A 20,170-nucleotide genomic window follows, 5' to 3' on the forward strand; every position below is an offset into this window, starting at 1 on the left:
GTTAGGGGTGTGTCAATATGAGGTCTAAAAGTAGGACCACTGGGGGCGGGTGGGAATTGGGGGCAGGGTAGGGGCTAACGGAGCGGGAAGAGCCCAGAGAAGCAGAAAGAGTGGTGAAAAAACAATCAGAAAAGAGAGAGAGCAGAAGGTAAGTTTACAGAGATGTGTAGTAGGTTGAAAGATAGTCAGAGAAGTACAGTTGTGGGTATGGATTTGGAGGGATTACAGTTGGATAGTATAGTAGGTTATGTGAAAGATTGAGATGGGTGTTAGCTAAGTGGAAGACAAAATGTGGATAGGCAGTCAAATGAGAGATAGTAAGGGAGAGGGTTGCAGAAGAGGTGCAATGTCTTTGTTTATGAGCTCCATGATGATCCTCTCCATAGCCTTGCAGACTAAGCTAGTCAGGCTTATGGGGCGATAGTTTCCAGGGTCCGTAGATGCTCCACCTTTGTGGAGTGGGACCACTGTTGCTGTATGCCATTCTGTGGACACATATCCTGTAGTGAGGCTGAGATTGTATAGCTGTTTTATTTGAGGGATTAGTTCCTCTTGTAGTTCATGTAGGATGCAACCTGGGACGCCATCTGGTCCCATGGAAGCAGTGTTTTTTGCTTTGGAGAGGGCAGCCTTCACCTGAGCATCTGAGATGTTTGGGAGGCAGCCATCTGCCGGGATAGATATTTGCTCCATTGGGGGGGAGGGGGTGGAGAAGTTTGCACTGAACCTGTCTGCAAGGATATTGGCGATGTCTGTGGGTTCAGTGTATTTTTTGTCGTTTAGAATCAACTCAGAACAAGTCTGGGAGTTGCATCCCAGGTTTCTAACATAACTGAAAAAAGCCTTATGATTGTCTTTAGTGTCCTGTGCAATTTTTCTCTTGAAGCTGGCCTTGGAGGATTTTATGAGGGATCGTAATTTTTTGCTAGTACTGATCCGAGATGCCTTCCCTATTAGGGATTTTGCTCTATCATGTAGTAGCTTCCTCCTTCTGTTGTACAGTTTATTTATGGCAGGGGTCCACCAGACTGGACGCCTGCCTTTGCATGATTGGGTCTTGGTTTTGTTTGGGATAGCATGATCCATGCATTCCTGGAGATGTCCGTAGAATGCATTTATATAGGATTCTGCAGTTTGAGCTGTAGTTTCCACTGGCCCTGGGGCCTTGAAGGATTCCACTTCGGTTTTGAGAAGTGAGAAGTTCACTTTTGAGAAGTTTTTCACTGTGGTTTTCTGGGCTGGGGGTGGGGTCGGGATGTGGACATCCAGTGAAATTAATTTATGGTCTGATCTTACCAATGAGGGATATACTTCTGGTGTGGAGCATAGAGTCCCCATGGTGGTAATGATCAGGTCTAGTATGTTGTCCCCTCTTGTGGGAGTGGTGACTAGTTGTTCCATAGCATTTGAGTTTATAATTTCCAGGAATCTTTGGGCTAAGGTGCTGGGGCTTGAGTAGTGCTTACAGTCAATGTTTGGGTAGTTGAAGTCGCCCAATATAATGGTGTTCAGAGAGATCTTCATGTTCTCCAATGTTTTCAGGAAAGCCGAATGGGATTCCTGACTTTGAGAGGGTGGTCTGTAGGATGCTATAAACTGAAAAACAGTCTTGCCCACTGTTAGTCGCACATGAATGGTCTCCAATACTTCGTGCAATGCCACTAACCTGGAGGTGTGGATATCCTTGATAAATATGGAAACTCCCCCTCCTTTTGTGGTTCGGTCCGGGTTTTGGGGCCGAAAAGCATGATATGAGGTATAGCCTGGTAGTGCTGGAGTGCTCTCTGGAGCCTTGAACCAGGTTTCTGTCACTACACAGATATCGATGTTCTCCATACTGAGGAGAGCTTCGAGTGCGTGCATCTTGAGGTTAAGACTTCTGGCTTTTAGCAGCATTACCCTTAGTTTCTTGTTCCTTGTGCTGTCTATGGGAGTGGGTTTGACTTTTGAGCCTTGCCTAAAAAAGGCACTATGGGGGTGGCAAGAGCCTTTGCCAATATCCGAAAGCCCAGTGGTGACAGGTGCAAGCCGTCCCTAGCGAAGCAACGTGGCTTGTCGAGCATGTCATCCCAGGCTGACAGACACTGGATCCCCTTTGAATGACATCAAAATTTTAGCCATTTGTTAAAATCGATCATTTTGTCTTTGTACTGTGGCACCATTCTAGGTGAGGGTAAGATGCTGCTCAAGGTCAGGGTCATACCAGCCTGGGCTACATGATCAGAGAGCTCCTCTATGTCTCTTTTCATGTAGTCCACGGAGGTACGTCTCAGGTCATTCACACCAGCATGTACAATGACTGAGTAATATTTGTATTTGCTTTGGAGTGACCTGAGTGCTTGCATTATATGGCGGATCCTAGTGCCCGACAGGCAGCTCACTGTGACCTTCTCTTTATTCAGCCTGGTGAGCGGGACGTCAGTGTGTCTGACAATGGAGTCACCTATAACAAGAGTATCAGGTGTGTTATTCAGCCTTAAGGGCTGTGGCTGCTTGGCACACTGACTTTGTGGGTTATGTGTTGTGTGTGTTTTGTTTTGAGGTAGCGTTTGCTTGGATGTCTGCTTTGGAGGTCTCTGTTGCTTAGGTAGATTTTTATTTAGAGCCTCCGAGTATGTTTTTGTGTATTTATGTGTTTGGTTCACTGATGTGGTGGGACTATGTGATACTGGAATTGTGTTGTGTGAGGTTACCTTCTCCTCCTGCCTGGTTACACCAGTTTTGAGATGAGAGAGCTCAGCCTCCAGTTTGGCTAAATAGTTGCATCTCTCACATATATTTGAACCTGTTTGGAGGAGGAGAGGGTTGTCCGTGTACATGAGACAGTTGTAACATTGCCTCAAAATTCCCAGATTCACCAGCAAGACTGGAGAGGAAACCATTGACTGACATTTGGACATGCTAGAGTAATAGGGAAACTGAATTTAAGATGGACCAATAGTGGACAGGGTAATCGTAGAGAGTATAAGAGTAAGTAGTGCTTATGGTTTAATAGTGCTAACTTGTAGGATTACTTAATTGGACCAGTGAAGGGCCTTAGAATGAGAATATGGTGTTTAAATTGAGAGATAGAGCAGTTCTAAGGGAAAAAGTGAAGAGCAGACTTTGTGGAGCCAGGAATAGTTTAAACCCAATTAGGCGGCACTGCCCGTTGTAGCTACACAATATGCCTGGTTGTTTTGTTGTTTCTTAAGGAGCAGGTTACAGCCTCAGCAGCATTCAATATACTTTGTTATATACCTCTTAGGTTCATAGGTTCATAGATTAGCACTAGGTCAACTTCCCTTGTGAGCCATTTTAAGCCTAGCCAATTATCCCTTGTGAGATTTTGCGTGAAGTTGCTCATAGCGCAGCATCGGGCAGCGCCAGTTAATCTAGTTTAAACTATTTCTGGCTGCGCTAAGTCTACTCTTCAGTTTTTCCCTTAGAACTGCTCTACTTTCAATCTAAACAGTCTATTCTCTATCTAAAAAGCCCAGCACTTGCTCCTAAAGCATTTTTACACAGGTAAAGCACTCTTAAACAAAAAAGAAAGCACTACATCCACCTACAATCCCCTTGAGTACCCATTTCCCTATAGGTCCTTTCTGACTCAGTTACACAGCAATCCCTTACACTATTCTAGCATGTTGAAGGGTCAATTACTGGCGTCCTCAACAGTTCAGCTGGAGAATCTGGGAATCTTGAAGCAATGTTACAACTTCCTCATGTACACATACAACCCTCTCCTCCTCCCAACAAATACAAATATATGTGAGAGATGCAACTATATAGCCAAACTGGAGGCTGAGCTCTCTCGACTCAGTACTGGCAAAACTAGTCAGGAGGAGAAGGTAACCACACACACCACAAACCCAGTCTCACATAGACCTATCACAACTGCAAACCAAACGCATAAACACACAAAAACATACTCAGAGGCTCTAATTAAAAATCTACCAAAACAACAGAGGCCTTCAAAGCAGACATCCAAGCAACCACTACCTCAAAACACAGCACATGCAACACATAGTTAACAAAGTCAGTGTGCCAAACAGTCACAGCCCTTAAGGCCAAACAACATGCCTGATACACTTGTAATAGGTGACTCCATAGTCAGACACAATGACGTCCCGCTCACCAGACTGAACAAGGAAAAGGTTACAGTAAGCTGCCTGTCGGGCACTAGAATCCGCCACATAACACAAGCACTCTGGTCACTCCAAAGCCGGTGTGAATGACCTGAGACGTACCTCCCTGGACTACATGAAAAGAGACATAGAGGAGCTCTCTGATTATGTAGCCCAGGCCGGTATGACCCTGACCCTGAGCAGCATCTTACCCTCACCAAGAATGATGCCACAGTACAAAGACAAGATGATCAGCTTTAACAATTGGATCAATTACTGGTGTCATTCTAAGGGGATCCAATGTCTGTCTGCTTGGGATGACATGCTTGACAAGCCACGCTGCTTCGCAAAGGATGGCTTGCACCTGTCACCCCTGGGCTTCTGGATATTGGCCAAGGCTCTTGCTACCCCCATAGTGCCTTTTTTAGGCAAGGCTCAAAAGACAAACCCACCTCCCTAGAAAACACAAGTGGAAGAAAACTAAGGGTAATGCTGCTCAACGCCAGAAGTCTAAACCTCAAGATGCACACTCTCGAGGCCCTCCTCAGTATGGAGAACATTGATGTCTGTGCAGTGACTGAAACCTGGTTCAAGGCTCCTGAGAGCACCCCAGCAATACCAGGTTATACCTCATATCATGCTTTTTGGCCCCAAAACTTGGACCGAACCACAAAAGGAGGGGGAGTATCCATATTTATCAAAGATACCCACACCTCCAGGTTACTGGCAATGCACGAAGCATCGGAGACCATCCATGTGCAACTAACCGCAGGCAAAACTGCCCTACAGTTTGTAGCATGCTACAGACCACCCTCTCAAACTCAGGAACCCCACTCAGCCTTCCTGAAGACACTGGGGAGTATAAGTGTCTCTCCAAATACCATCATTTTGGGAGACTTAAACTACCCAAACATAGACTGGGATCATTACTCAAGCTCCAACACCCTAGCCCAAAGGTTCCTAGAATTCATAAACTCAAATGCGATGGAACAACTAGTCACCACTCCCACAAGAGGGGATAATATACTAGACCTGGTCATCACAAACATGGAGACATAATGCTCCACACCAGAAGTATACCCCTCATTGGTGAGATCAGACCATAAATCAATCTCGCTGGAAATCCACATCCCGCCCCCACCCCCAGCACAAAAGACCATAGTGAAGAATTTCTCAAAAGCTGACTTCACACTTCTTAAGACTGAAGTGATATCCTTCAAGGCCCCTGGGCCAGTGGAAACCACAGCCCACACCACTGAATCCTTTATAAACGCTTTCTACGGACACCTTCAAGAATGCATGGATCATGCAATCCCAAATAAAACCAAGACCCATTCCCCCAAAGGCAGGCTTCCTGTCTGGTGGACCCCAGCCATTAACAAGCTTTACAACAGGAGGAGGAAGCTACTACATGACAGAGCAAAATCCCTAAAAGGGAAGGCATCTCTGATCAGTACTAGCAAAAAACTACGATCACTCATAAAATCATCCAAGGCCACCTTTGAGAGAAAAATCGCAAAAGACACTAAAGACAATCACAAGGCCTTCTTTAGTTATGTTAGAAACCTGGGTGGAAACTCCCAGATATGCTCAGAGTTAGTCCAAAATGACAAAAAATACACTGAACCCACAGACATTGCCAACATACTGGCAGACAGGTTCAGTGCAAATTTCTCCCCAAAGGAGAAATATCTATCCCAGCAGAGTGTAGCCTCCCTGACATCTCAGATGCCCAGGTGAGAGCCGCCCTCTCCAAAGCTAAAAACACAGCATCAATGGGACCAGACGGTGTCCCAGGTTGTGTGCTACATGAACTCCAGGAGGAACTAAACCCACACATAAGGCTGCTGTTTAATCTTAGCCTTACTACAGGATACGTACCCAAAGAATGGAGTACAGCAACAGTGGTCCCACTCCACAAAGGTGGTGCTTCTACGGACCCTGGAAATTACCACCCCATAAGCTTGACGAGCCTGGTCTGCAAAGCTATGGAGAGGATCATTATGGAACTCATAAACAAAGACATTGGGGACCTACAGACACTGGATCCTACACAATTCGGCTTTGTCAAGGGCAGATCCTTGCTTTTGAACCTGGTTGACTTTTTTGAAACAGTCACTAAAGCCATTGATGAGGGTAAGGCAGTTCATACAGCCTACCTTGACCTTGCAAAAGCCTTCGACACAATACCCCACTCGGGCATCATAGACAAGCTCACCAGCTTAAATGTAAACCCACATGTCATAAGATGGGTTGCAAACTGGCTCAAGGACAGAACCCACAAGGTCAGAATTGCTGGAGCCATGTCAGACTCTAAGCCAGTCACAAGCGGTGTCCCACAGGGCTCGGTCCTGGGACCACTCTTGTTCGGCATTTATCTTTCCGAGGTGCAAGCAAACATAGGAGGATTGTGACTGACAAAGTTCGCAGATGACTGCAAACTGGGTGCCATAAATGATACTCCAGCAGACACAAGCATCCTTCAGAAAGGCCTCAAAGAAATGGATAACTGGTGCCAGAGCCATGGCCTTTAACTGAACGCCAAAAATGTATAGTCATACCGTTTGGGAAAAACAAAGTACCCACAAATTACCACATAGGTGGTAATCCATTAAGTACGGAATAAGTAATCAGGGACCTAGGGACCCAAGTTGACAGCAACCTCTCATTTGACACTCACATTGCCAAAGTGGTTAGGAAGACCTTCTATATTGCCCACCTTATCATGAAAGGATTCACATCTAGATCAAGAGAGGTCATTGTGCCCCTATACTCTTCCCTTATCAGGCCCATAATTGAGTACAATGCCCCATTTGGGATGTACCTTACCCGACACCTGCAGCAGTTGGAAAGACCCCAAAAGTACCTCACCAAGAGGAACAAGGGTCTCAAACATATATCATATGCTGCCCGGCTCAAGAAACTCCAGCTCTATTCAGTCGCATACCGCCTACTCAGAGGCGATCTATGCCTGATGTACAAACCCATATCTAATCCAGAATTAATGGACATGCTCCACATCAAAAAATCCGAATCCACCAGAACCAAGAGAGCGAGAGATTTGAACCTCAATACTGAAATAAATAGGACGTGCTGGAGGGACAGATTCATAACCCAGAGGCTCCCTACACTCTGGAACAGAATCCCAGTCCATGTTAGGCAGAGTCCCTCATTGACTGTCTTCAAGAGAAATCTTGATGAGTGGATGGGAGATGGTAGGTTTACCCCGGCGGTCATCTCTGTGTCACTACTAGACAGAGGCACAGTAAACTAAACCCTAAATGGGCACAGTATTCTCATTCCAAGGGGTGGTGAAAGCCACACACACTCTGGCTAGGCTTGTAAATGCCCTAGGGCAGATAACCTAGTATGAACCTATGAATCTATGAGCATATAGGTTCATAGGTTCATACTAGGCTATCTGCCCTAGGGCATTTATAAGCCTAGCCAGAGTGTGTTTGGCTTTCGCCACCCATTTTAAATTAATTTTGCTATGCCCTTTTTAGAGGTTAGTATACTGTGCCTCTGTTTAACAGTGACACAGAAGTGATACCTGGAGTAAATCTACGATCTCCCATCCACTCATCAAGATTCTTCTTGAAGAGAGTCAATGAGGGACTCTGCCTAACCTGGACTGGGATTTTATTCCACAGTGAAGGGAGCCTATGGGTTATGAATCTGTCCCTCCAGCATGTCCTATTTATTTCAGTGCTGAGGTTCAAGTCTCTCGAGCGCGTAGATCGATGGGATTTGGATTTTCTGAGGTGCAGCATGTCCATTAATTCTAGGTTGGACATGGCTTTATACGTCAGGCACAGATCACCTCTGAGCAGGCGGTATGCCACTGAGTAGAGCTGGAGTTTCTTTAACCGGGCAGCATATGGCATCTGTTTGAGCCCCTTGATCCTCTTGGTGAGGTACTTTTGAGGTCTTTCCAGTTGCTGCAGGTGTCTGGTAAGGTACATCCCAAAAGGGGCATTGTACTCAATTATGGGTCTGATGAGGGATGAGTAAAGAGGCACGATGATCTCCCCTGATCTAGATGTGAACCCCTTCATGATTAGGTGGGCTATATAAAATGTTTTTCTAACCACTTTGGCCACGCGGTTGTCAAATGAGAGATTGCTATCAACTTGGGTCACCAGGTCCCTAATGACTTCTTCTGTACCTAATGGATTACCACCTATGTGGTAATTTGTGGGCACTTTGTTTTTGCCAAAGGGGATGACTATACACTTTTTGGCGTTTAGCTTGAGGCCATGGCTCTGGAACCAGTTGTCTGTTTCTATGAGGCCCTTTTGGAGGATGCTTGTGTCAGCTGGAGAGTCGATTATGGCACCCAGTTTGCAGTCATCTGCAAACTTGATCAGCCACAGTCCTTCCATGTTGGCCTGTACCTCCGAGAAATATATACCAAACAAGAGAGGTCCCAGGACTGAGCCTTGTGGGACGCCACTTGTAACTGGTTTGGAGTCTGACATGGCTCCAGCAATTCTAACCATGTGGGTTCTGTCCTTGAGCCAGTTTGCAACCCATCTAGTGACATAGGGGGTTATATTTAAGCTGGTGAGCTTATCTATAATGCCCGAGTGGGGTATTGTATCAAAGGCTTTTGCGAGGTCCAGGTAGGCTGTGTGGACCACCTACCCCTCGTCAATGGCCTTGGTGACTGTTTCAAAGAAATCGACCAGGTTTAAGAGGCAGGATCTGCCCTTAACAAAGCCAAACTGGGTAGGTTCCAATGTCTGTAGGTCCCCAATATCTTTATTTATGAGGTCCATGATGATCCTTTCCATAGCTTTGCAAACCAAGCTTGTCAGGCTTATGGGGCGATAGTTTCCAGGATCCGTTGAGGCATCACCTTTGTGGAGAGGGACCACTGTTGCTGTACGCCACTCTTTGGGTACATATCCTGTAGTAAGGCTGAGATTGAACAGTAGTTTTATGCTTGGGTTTAGCTCTTCTTGGAGTTCATGTAGGACGCAGCCCGGGACACCGTCTGGTCCCATTGATGCTGTGTTTTTTGCTTTGGAGAGGGCGGCTCTTACCTGAGCATCTGAGATGTCAGGGGGGCAGCACTCTGCAGGGATAGATATTTGCCCTTTTGGTGGGGAGGGGGGGAGAAGTTTGCACTGAACCCGTCAGCTAGGATGTTGGCAATGTCTGTGGGTTCGGTGTATTTTTTGTCATTTTGGACTAATTCTGAGCATATCTGGGAATTCCCACCCAGGTTCCTAACATAACTAAAGAAAGCCTTGTGATTATCCTTAGTGTCCTGTGCAATTTTTCTCTCAAAGCTGGCCTTAGACGATTTTATGTATGTATGAGACTCAAACTCTGCACCTTGTGTTTGTAAGGCTCTCTCCTGTCCTTGATTTTTGTGGATGCTCCTAATTTCGACTTAAATTTAAGCTCTGTCCCTCTTACTCACTCCTAAACTGGTGACTTTTGGAGAAAAAGTGGATTAATTACAATTAATAAATAATGACAATAATTATACTTATAGATTTATTTTACCTCACAAAATGTATGTTAATTCATATTCTCTTGTTCTGTTAAAGTCTCATGTTTATAATCCTAATAATAAAAAAAATGTCCCTGATTATTTCTGGATTTGTCCCTGATTCTGTTGAGATTTGTCCCTGACTCAGTTGGGAGCTATGCTTTGTTAGATAAAGAAACAAATATTAATAATAATCAAACAGAATTTCTACTTACCTTTTGAGCTGTTGTTCTCCACAGTAAACCAATAATCTGACCCGCCATTCCATGAAAAGTTGGTGAAAGGTGTATGTGGTGTCTCTTTTGTGCTGTACAGGTACAATCCTGACTGTTTCCTTTACTAGGAACCAGGGAAGCTGTAACCAGGGCTGCCACATTCATAACGGGGACAAATTTGACAAAAGCCCTTCCCTTTGCTCCATCCACTTTCCTACCCCCTTAGTAAATGTGCATTGCTTCTTTTTCAAAATTACAAATTGTGTTAGTGACAGTTTTGAAAAAAAAACAGCAAATAATTTGCTAAATCCAACAGACAAGCAAATGTATAAACATTTGCACGTCTTAAAACATATTTCGTAGTATAGTTTTGACATATATGTTTGTTGAAACTATTGCACTAGACAAACACGAAACTCTAGAAAACATGCTGAGGAAATGGGGACAAGCAGATGCATGTGTTGTATTTGTATGTTTTCTGCAGTGTGTTTTATAATTTGCCTGAAAAAACATTCTTTATTCACCTGTGCAATATATACTTTATACTGAAGATATATATATGTATGTATATATATATATATATATATATATATATGTATATATATATATATATATATATATATGGATTCACTTCAGAATCCTGACTCCCAAAATCCTGAAACTTCAGAATACTAAAAATTCAAAATACTGACTCTCATAATACTGAAAACATGCAGGATACGGACATTGACTATATTCCATTTACAATAAGTTCTGCACATTGTTATGTATTTCCTTTGAGGTTACAGACATAGCTGTAGAAAGCTTTGTGGTTGTCCTTTGCCTGAGAAGCTATTTTTTCTTCAAAGTTAGCCATTGAAATATTAATTGGACCTCTTATCTGCCTGTTTAGATTAGTCAGGGGGCTTTTAGTATGTATGGCTTTGTTCCTCCTACACTTAGCCAATATTTTTTTCTTTTGTTGTATAACTGATTGATAGTGTGATTCCACCAGGGTGGCTTGTCTTTTGAGTTTTGTCTTATTATTAATACAAGTGGGCACAGCTCACTCTATACAGCTATCAGTATGGCTGTACAGAGATTTTGTAAATAGCTCAGTGTATTCTGCAATGTTTACTGGGTTTTGGGGTGCTTGGAATTTAGCCAGGGTGTTGCTTAGTAGAGAAAGGTTAGCCATATAATGCTTCCTAAAGGTTTTTGGTTTTGCTAGATCCATGGATTTAATTTTTATTTAAAGTAAGACTGCCTTATGGTCAGATTTAATGAGCATGAGTTATTACATTGGGTTAGGAATATTGTCTTCCCATGTTTGTGAGTACAAGGACATGGATGTTTGTACCCCTGTTAGGAGACTAGACCAACTGTTCTAGGATGTTGGTATTAACAAAATTTAGGAATCACTGGGCTTGTGCATTAGAAGTGGAGTAGGATTCCCAATCTATAGAGGGGTAATTGACATTCCCCATGAATATCATATTGGGTTGAATGGTGGGTGACTCTAGTACATTGAGATAGGTAATATGGGTTTCCTGGGCCATGGAGGGGGACCTATAGGTTGCAAGGATATGGAATGACACCATTTCTATGGTGAGTTGTACATGTATATGTTCCAGTGGGTCATACACTTTAACTAGTCTGGGTGTGAGATTAGTCTTAATATAGACTGAGACTCCTTCACCTTTAGTTCCCTCCTGTGCAGTAGCTGGTCTAAAGGTGGGAAATGCATTATAACCTTGCATTGCTGGGTACCCTCAACAACTTTAAACCACATCTCTGCTACTACACAGATGTCTACACTTTCCAGGGAGAGGAAGACTTGCAGGGAGCCATGTTTCTAGTTAAGACTTCTAGCATTGAGCAGTATCACCTTCAGATATTCCTTCATAGGTTTAGTTAAGTCAGTAAGTTTATCAGTTTGGCATTGCCTAAAAGAGGCAATGTGGGGGATGAAAAGGTCTTTGCCAACATCTGAAAACCTAGAGAGGATAAGTAGAGACCATCCCTGGCAAACCAGCGTGGTCAGTCAACCATGTCCTCCTAGGGTGTCAAATATTGTACCTCCCTGGAATGACATCACATCCTAGGCTGTCAAATATTGTACCTCCCTGGAATGACATCACATCCTAGGCTGTCAAATATTGTACCTCCCTGGAATGACATCACATCCTAGGCTGTCAAATATTGTACCTCCCTGGAATGACATCACAAACTAAGCCAATTGCTGAAATCAATAATTTTGTGCTGGTAAAGTGGTATCATCCTTGAAGAAGGTAGTATGCTGCTTAGTGCTAGGCTCATACCTGCCTGAGACACATAATCAGCAAACCTGATCATGTCTCACTTCATATAGTCAAGGAAGGTACATTTCAAGTCATTAACACCCACATGGACTACCTATGGTTCAGTGACCTGAGCACCTGTGTGACTTGACAGATCCTAGCCCCAGAAAGGCAGGTAACCGTGACTCTTTTCTTACTCAGTCTGGTGAGGAGGATATCAGTTTGCCTCGGTATAGAATCACCAATGGCCAGGAAATTTGGCTGTGTGCTGGTTTGCCTTAACGGTTTAGCAGTAGAGGCATTGGGTACAGTGTTACTATGTGCAGATGTGGGTGATGTTTTAATGGAGTATTCAGAAGCTGAGGGCTGAGGACCCCTTCATACAGTGCAGGAGGTCTTGGTGTTTTAGGAAGGTTACCTATAAGTGCCTCGGCATAAGTATTTTTATGTATAGGGTCTTCTGCCTGTGCAGTAGGCACAGTGCAAGTGTCGCTGACAACCTCTAAAGGATTAGTTTTGGTTGTATGAGAGAGTTTTGCCTCCAACGTTAAAGTGTATTTACACTTCTCGCATACGGTATATGTTTTATTAAGAATAAGTGGGCTGTTACTGTACATGAGGCAATTGCTACAATGCCTCAGAATACCCATCTCAACCAGACTGGCCACAGAAAGAGTCAGGAAGTGCATATCCATGGCTACTGATCTACTAGGGATGAGTGAGGAAAACTTAAATATTGAGCAAGTTAATAACACAAACAACTTTATAAACAACACTCATCTATGAGCAAACTAGATGCTCTAGTACTTAAAAATCTGTCTAGACAGTAATGCCACAAGAGTGCAGACCACAGACCAAAACAAAGACACTTAGAATAAGAGGCACAATAAACCTTTACCAGCTGTTCCCAGCTTAGAAGGGTGAACTACCCTCTCCTCCCACAAGAGTGTAGACCACAAACCTTCCTAATCTAAAATAACTGGTTTGGAACCCAAATGCTTAAACAGACAAAGACACTTAGAGTAAGATGCACAATAAACCTTCACCATCAAGTCCCAGCCCATAAGGGTGGAGACTACCCTCTCTTCCCACAAGAGTGTAGACCACAAACCTTCCTAATGTAAAATAACTGGTTTGGAGTCCAAGTTCTTAAACCAGAACTAAGACACTTTCAGAATAGCAGACACATTAAGCCTTCAACCAGCAATTCCCAGCTCAGAAGGATGAAGGCTCCCCTCTCCTACCACAAGAGTTTAGACTACAAATCTTCATAATGTAAAATAACTGGTTTGGAGCCCAAGTGCTTAAATCAGAACAAAGCCTTCACCAGCTATTCACAGCTCAGAAGGGCAGAAGCTACCCTCTCCTCCCATAACAGTGTAGACCACAAACTTTCTTAATGTAAAATAACTGGCCTAAAGCTCAAGCACTTAAACCAGAACTAAAACACTTTTAGAATTACAGACACAATAACCCTTCAACCAGCAAATCCCAACTTAAAGGATATAAGCTTCTTCTCCTGCCATAAACCTTCCTTATATAAGATAACTAGTTTCAAGCCTAAGTGCTTAAATCAAAACTAAGAGGTTTAGAATAACAGTTACAATTTAACCAGGCTACTAAGAAGCAGTAATAAAATGCAGCAGAATAAATGCAACTGAACACTTTAAGAACATGCAGCAAAAAAGTAATAAAGTAGGAAGAAGCAAAGATACAGTAAAAGCACCTGAATAATTTTTAAGTAAGTGACAAAGGAGGAAACAAAGGATAATTCAAGTTTAAGAGCTTAAGGAGTGGGCCTTCCCAACTGATCTCTCTGTACTCAAATGAGCTAATGAGATGGAACTGGGAGAAGTGTCCAAAACCAGATTTCTAGTAGGGGCGGCTACTCAAAAGCTGCCAAGTTTAAGAGTACAACAACAGTTGGGTGGGTTGGTGGTAAAATCATATGCAGACAGAGATCAGCAATAGTCAGGCAGAGGACAGCAAACAAGTCAAACAGGCACTGCAGCTGAATAAAGCTGCCTCCAAATATTTCTAAAAAAATGAGGAATGTTATTTCTCAGCTCCTTCCACTAATTAGCTGGATATTATTTACTGTCTGCAAAGGAAATCTTTTCTAACTGACCCTAGCCAAGACCTCTTAAAACTCCAAAGGTAGAAAAAAATAAAAAAATGCAATATAAGAAAAAGTTAAAAATAGAAGTAACCAAACTTTAAATGAAAAACTTCAATTTAAAATCAAATGCAGACAGAGATCAGTAATAGGCAGAGAACAACAAGCATGTCAAACAAGCACTCTAGCTAAATAAGGATGTTTCCAAATATCTGTAGTTAAATTAAGAATGTTTTTCTCTTCTCCTCTCACTAATTAGCTTGATGTTATTCACTGTCTGCAAAGCAAGTATTTTCTAACTGAGCCTAGCCAAGACTTCTTAAAACTCTAATAGAACAAAAAATAAATAAATAAAACTGATTGGTTGTAACTTGTAGAAAGTTTTTAACATTGGTTTTAACAGTGTTAGATGATATTAGGCTGCTAGATTCAACTTCAACAGCTGGAGTACTACCTCCCCGGGTTCCAAAGGTTGTAATTCTCGGCCACATAAACACATGTCCATTCAGGAAGTCAGATCTATCCCTTTGTAACTTCTTTAATTTAATTTGAGTCAATCTATGCCCAAAAGCTGACGCATTATCTAAGACATCAGTTATTGGTTTCATGAGAACATTAGAGTCATACTTTTTACATAAGTCTAGGTATTTATTTTTAATGGTAGGCATGATTTTCAACTCCTCCTGTTCATCAACCTCCGATAACAGCTTTAAATACCCCAGACTTGTCTGTATATTCAATTTCTGCCAGGCACTCAAGAGCAGAGGATCACAGTTGGTTTGAGCTGGCATTTTCAGTTTTCTTAAACCATTTGGTATAATATTTTCTGCTATGCATATTTGTAAATGGTATTTCTCATATTGTATTCTCTTTAACCTCAACAAATCTTTTTCTAATAAAAACAATTCACTTTTCAGTGCTATGAAGTCTATGTCAATAATTTCATCATTGTTTCATGTAGCAAAGGATGACTTCTTTCGCTCACCTTCATTAAAAAATGGTTAACGTTTTTATCTGTCCATGAAACATTAGTAACTGGGTTATAATCCAACTCTACATCCTCTGCTTCAGTAATAGTTCCTGTAGGCATGTCCTGGTACCTTTGGGGTAAACCTCTTATACTGCTTCTGCCAGTAGTCATCTTTCTCACCCCCCCCAATCTGTGCTTCAGAAAGATACATGCCAAGGAAAACCCTGTTAGTTTAGCAACTTTCTAATTTTATAAGAGCAATATTTAAAATCCGTCCCTATTTTTAGCCCCTTGTTTCCTCACTGTTTGTGGCTTTGTCCAGATTTCTTCAGCCAAGAGCTATGGTTGAGAGGTACACAAAGCTCTTACGTGATGCTGCCGGCATACCTCTCAACTATCCAGATTTTCGCAGTATGTCCAGCTTTTTGCCTCATGTTGTTGGTCTGTTCCTCATAAAATCTGTGGGTTTTTGGCAAGTCACTGGAATGATCTGAGGTTTGAAGTCACTAAATAATAAGATACGTTTGGTTTCAAACTTCCTAGCCTTAGTGCATGCTAAGACAAATCCTGTTATTCTAGGAACTTTTTAAGTTTATAAGAGCTACATTTAAAATCTGTCCCTGTTTTTGGGGCCCCTGTCCCCCAATTATGTTAGGCTTTGCCCAGATCTTTTGTGCTAAGAGAGTGAGGTATGGCGCCTGCCAAGGATCGCTCTCACTCTTCACTTTCTCTCCCTGTCACACACACAATCGCCATAGATCACACACAAAACACACACACACATACACCCCCCCCCCATGCCTCTCAAGTGTACCTCATTACGAGGAACGTACCTCATTTGGGGTCTTAAAAAGTTCATGTTCCTCCAAGTTTCTCAAAGTTCCACATTGAAAGAGTCTGTCACACATTCAGTGTTAGGAATTTTTTAAGTGAAATCCATGATTAATAGAAATTCATTATATTAATTAATTAAAGGACCTTCTTTGTAAGTAAAACCAGCATATTTTAACCATCCTATGACCTTCCTAGTTGAAGTTGTTGGTAAGCTGTTAGCAAGTGTTCCACATTTTGTCCATTTGTTCCACATTATGAAGGCGAGTGTTCCTCATTTTGGAGATGGAAGGTTGAGAGCTATGCACACACACACACACACACCCCCCCCCCCACACACACGCATACACACACACATACACACACACAAAACACACGCATACACACACACACACCGACCCCCCACACACACACACAATCGCCATAGATCACACACAAAACACACCCACGCATACACCCCCCTCCACATACACAGACACGCACGCACGCACACGCATACACACACACACACACGCACACACCCTCCACACACACACGCATACACCCCCCTCCACACACACACACACACACACACACACACACACCATAGATCAGAAGCCCACCTTTACCTAATGAAAAGTATGGACACGCTGCTAAACAGCAGAAGCGCTGCTTAGGGCGTGTAAAATAATGGCAGCTTGATACGCGCCGTGAAGCGGCGGACTCGTGGGTCAGCGGGCATTAAGTGCGCTTTAATGCCCGCTGGAGAACGGTGGGCACTTTGCTCATTCTCTAACCAAACACGAAAGCGCACTCACTATTGCATAAGTTGTGCTGTTTCCGTTACTTATTATATTCGGGATCCGGTTTGATTTATGCAACTGTTACAAATAACTTTTGGAAACATTTGGGTCCAAAAATCTTTCCTAAATTGTCTTTTTTCTCGGAGGTTGCAAAGTGCCCCAGTACTCACTTTCCTGCACAAATGTAGCAGGCGGTTACCCTAATTCAAAGCCTGTCTCACCACCTGCCTGATCTGAGAACCTCCCACTTCGCGCGGTTGCGTTCTAAGAACACGCCCTAATTTTAATAATTGTAACCAATCAGCGCACAGCAGGCGGGCACAGGCTGCGCGCGGACAGTATAAATAAACGCTGCAAGCGCTGTGCAGGAGCATCTCCAGGGTCTCCAATCCAGTCCTTGCAGACATCAGCAGAGCCAGATCGCCAGATCACCAGATCACCATGAGTAAGATCATTGTTTACGAGCATCCTGATTTCAAGGGGCTTTACAGAGAATTTACTGATAGTGTACCCAACCTGTTACTGGAGAACTTCAATGACTGCATATCGTCTTTAAAGGTAATAGGACAGCCCTGGGTCAGTTACGAACACCCTAATTTCACCGGATGGGCTCAGGTGTTTGAAGAAGGCAACTATTCATGGATCGATTGCCAAGATTCAATTTCATCCTTCAAGTTAATCACCGAGGACCTGGAACACCCAGAGATCACTATTTATGAGCATCCAAACTATGCAGGCAGAAGCAGAGTGTTCAAAGAAGAAGCTGATCTTACTAAAGGGGACTTTAATGACATTGCCTCTTCTCACATAGTTCAGCGAGGGGCCTGGGCACTGTATGAGCATCCGAATCGAGGAGGCTGGTTTTGGCTGGCCAGGGCAGGAGAAAGAGCTCCAGATTATGGAACTGGTGGATTCCATGACAAAGTGTCGCACGTCTATCCCCTGAAAGCAGGCGCACCTGTGATAAAAGCTGTACTGCAATGGGACAAACTGAAGACGGGAAATACATCTGTCAAAAAGATCGATCAGTTTGTTGGCGTGAATAGAACCGATTTTGAGAAAACCTACACCACCACCTTAACCAAAGAGTATGAAACCAGTACCACAGAGACATTCACATTCAAAAATGAGACTAGCATTTCTGTAGGGACTAAGTTTTCATTAAATGTAAATGCTGGCATAGCGTCAGCAGGTGTTGAATCATCATTTAATGTTTCAAATACATTTACTGTTGAGAAAGGGAAAACTGAGTCTGTTACTAATAGGAAAAAAATTGAAGTGAATTTGCCATGCACTATCCCCCCACATACAAAGCAAATAACATACATAATGGAAAAGATAGAATCGTTCACTGTTCCTGTAGAATTAACAATCACTAGCGGAAGTACAACTAAAACTGAATATGGGGAGTACCGCTGTGAAGGTGGTACTTCCATCGATTATGAATTTGCATTAGAGAAACTGCCTAAAATCTCTTAAGCTGACAAACATCCCTAGAGCTATTGGCATATTTATTAGCAAACGATCGTTATTCATTGCAACACTTTAACAGGCACAGTAGCCTAGCTTGCAAAAGGTTACAAACACATAGATATATGCATTAAATTAAACTTTTAGTCCTGAGCTGATTTAAAGTTAAACAGGCAAACGGCTGTTTCATTAGATTAATTCTGATTTGCAGGGGGTGTTTTATCAACATTTAAAACACTGCAGGCAGACCTGACACTTTATCTTTAAAATATGTTACCTTATCTATCTTTTGGTAGTGCACCTATAATGAGCTTTAATGTTTCTGTCAGATGTCAGTTTACATTTTAAAATCACCATTATCAGGTTTGGTGTAAAGCAAGAATTTGCATATGATTTTTTTTCCTGATAAAATATTCGTAAATCATTTAAGATGTGTAATCTAATTTGCATATTTGTTAATATTTCCTTTAGTTTTAATAACTGAAGTGATATCAGCGTGCAAAAATCTTTCTGCAGAACTGCTATGGGTAGACTTTTACTTTTATTAATAGTGCAACAGTATCAGAAAATGAAACAATGTCGCCCATTTAGGGTGACTGATGCACATGCTGCAACAGCTGCTACTGTATATTCATGTATTTTTACATTTTACATGTCTGCTCTCACTGTTACCCAACATCCTAGATTAAAAGTGTTCTTGGAATCTGCTTCTGTCCTGTGAGCCAGTGTATTTTTTATATGCAATAAATCTAATGATAACTTGAGGGAGGGGAGATCATTTGATCTGCAATCATTATTAACTTAATGGGTTGGTTATCTAAAACAGAGAATATTATGCATTTTGTGGCATAATTGATTAGTTTGAGATTTCAGTAATTTGCACTTTTTTTGAGATGCCTGTTTTGATGTTATTTTACAATCGGCAATGTGATTACAAATTACTGCTCCAACCTAATGGCTTGATTACTAATAAAATTAACTCTGAATTACAACTATTTATTTCTGAGAATTATTTGTTGATATACCTATGTGATATAACTAACAGGTAGGAACTATAGACAGAGAGTGTGTGTGTATGTGTGTGTGTGTGTGTGTGTGTGTGTGTGTGTGTGTGTGTGTGTGTAATCATGACCTATGTTTTGCTCTGTTTCTGAACTATAAACCAAACAACAACTCTTGTTTGTTATATCATTATAACATCTGTAATATTTTGCCACTGGGCTCCTTCATGAGCTGAACTATAAACATCATTATTTCAGAACCCTTGTCTCTATTAATTTTCATGCAGCTTTAAGCATGAACAAATATAATGATAGTATAACACAACACAGTGATTACAATAGTAGTACCATGTGACTGCACTGCACCAACCAAATGAAACCTCCAGTGAATTAATGGTAAGATAGGTGGCAAGGAGCAAGAGATTTTACAGGAGCAAGTCCCCCTGCAAGTTCTCATACTGTTTCATTGTACCTGTAAAATTATGCTACCTTGCAAGTGAGTCAAAATTATTTTAAATAGACTATGTCTTTTCACTGAGGTGGTTAGGGGGTGTGAGGTGTAGCCTTTTAGATGGAGAGTATATGGTGGTTTGTCTCTTGCAAAAACACATTGAATATATCACCATCTCTCTGTCGTTTAAGGCACAAACAAAGAATGTAGGTAACTTGGTACCAAAATGTACTTATGCAGAGCTTGCGACCATTAATTATGTGGGTAATTCTTCTGAAATTACACCCCACTGACTACATGTATGCGTGACAGCAGTTGTACACTGACTGCATGTGTGGAAGCAATAAGTCATGCTTCATGCACCTCATGATGTAGGACTTAATTTTAAGAGGGAAGCATTTTGGTTAGCACTAACACATGTTCTAGTATCAAAGATATAAGTG

At 42.3% G+C, this 20,170-nt stretch overlaps 1 protein-coding gene across 1 annotated transcript; it reads left to right on the plus strand.

Moving 5' to 3' along the window:
• The first annotated feature begins 17,185 nt into the window (after positions 1-17,185).
• Positions 17,186-19,270, plus strand: LOC122808659 (epidermal differentiation-specific protein-like). Its single transcript, XM_044079632.1, has one exon. It carries the CDS (start codon positions 17,247-17,249, stop codon positions 18,282-18,284), a length of 1,038 nt encoding a protein of 345 aa, XP_043935567.1. The 5' UTR covers positions 17,186-17,246; the 3' UTR covers positions 18,285-19,270.
• The last annotated feature ends 900 nt before the right edge of the window (positions 19,271-20,170 follow it).

This window comes from Protopterus annectens, chromosome 8.part0, assembly GCF_019279795.1.
Source record: "Protopterus annectens isolate FY-2018-M chromosome 8.part0, PAN1.0, whole genome shotgun sequence".
In the NCBI taxonomy this organism is placed as follows: Eukaryota; Metazoa; Chordata; order Ceratodontiformes; family Protopteridae; genus Protopterus; species Protopterus annectens.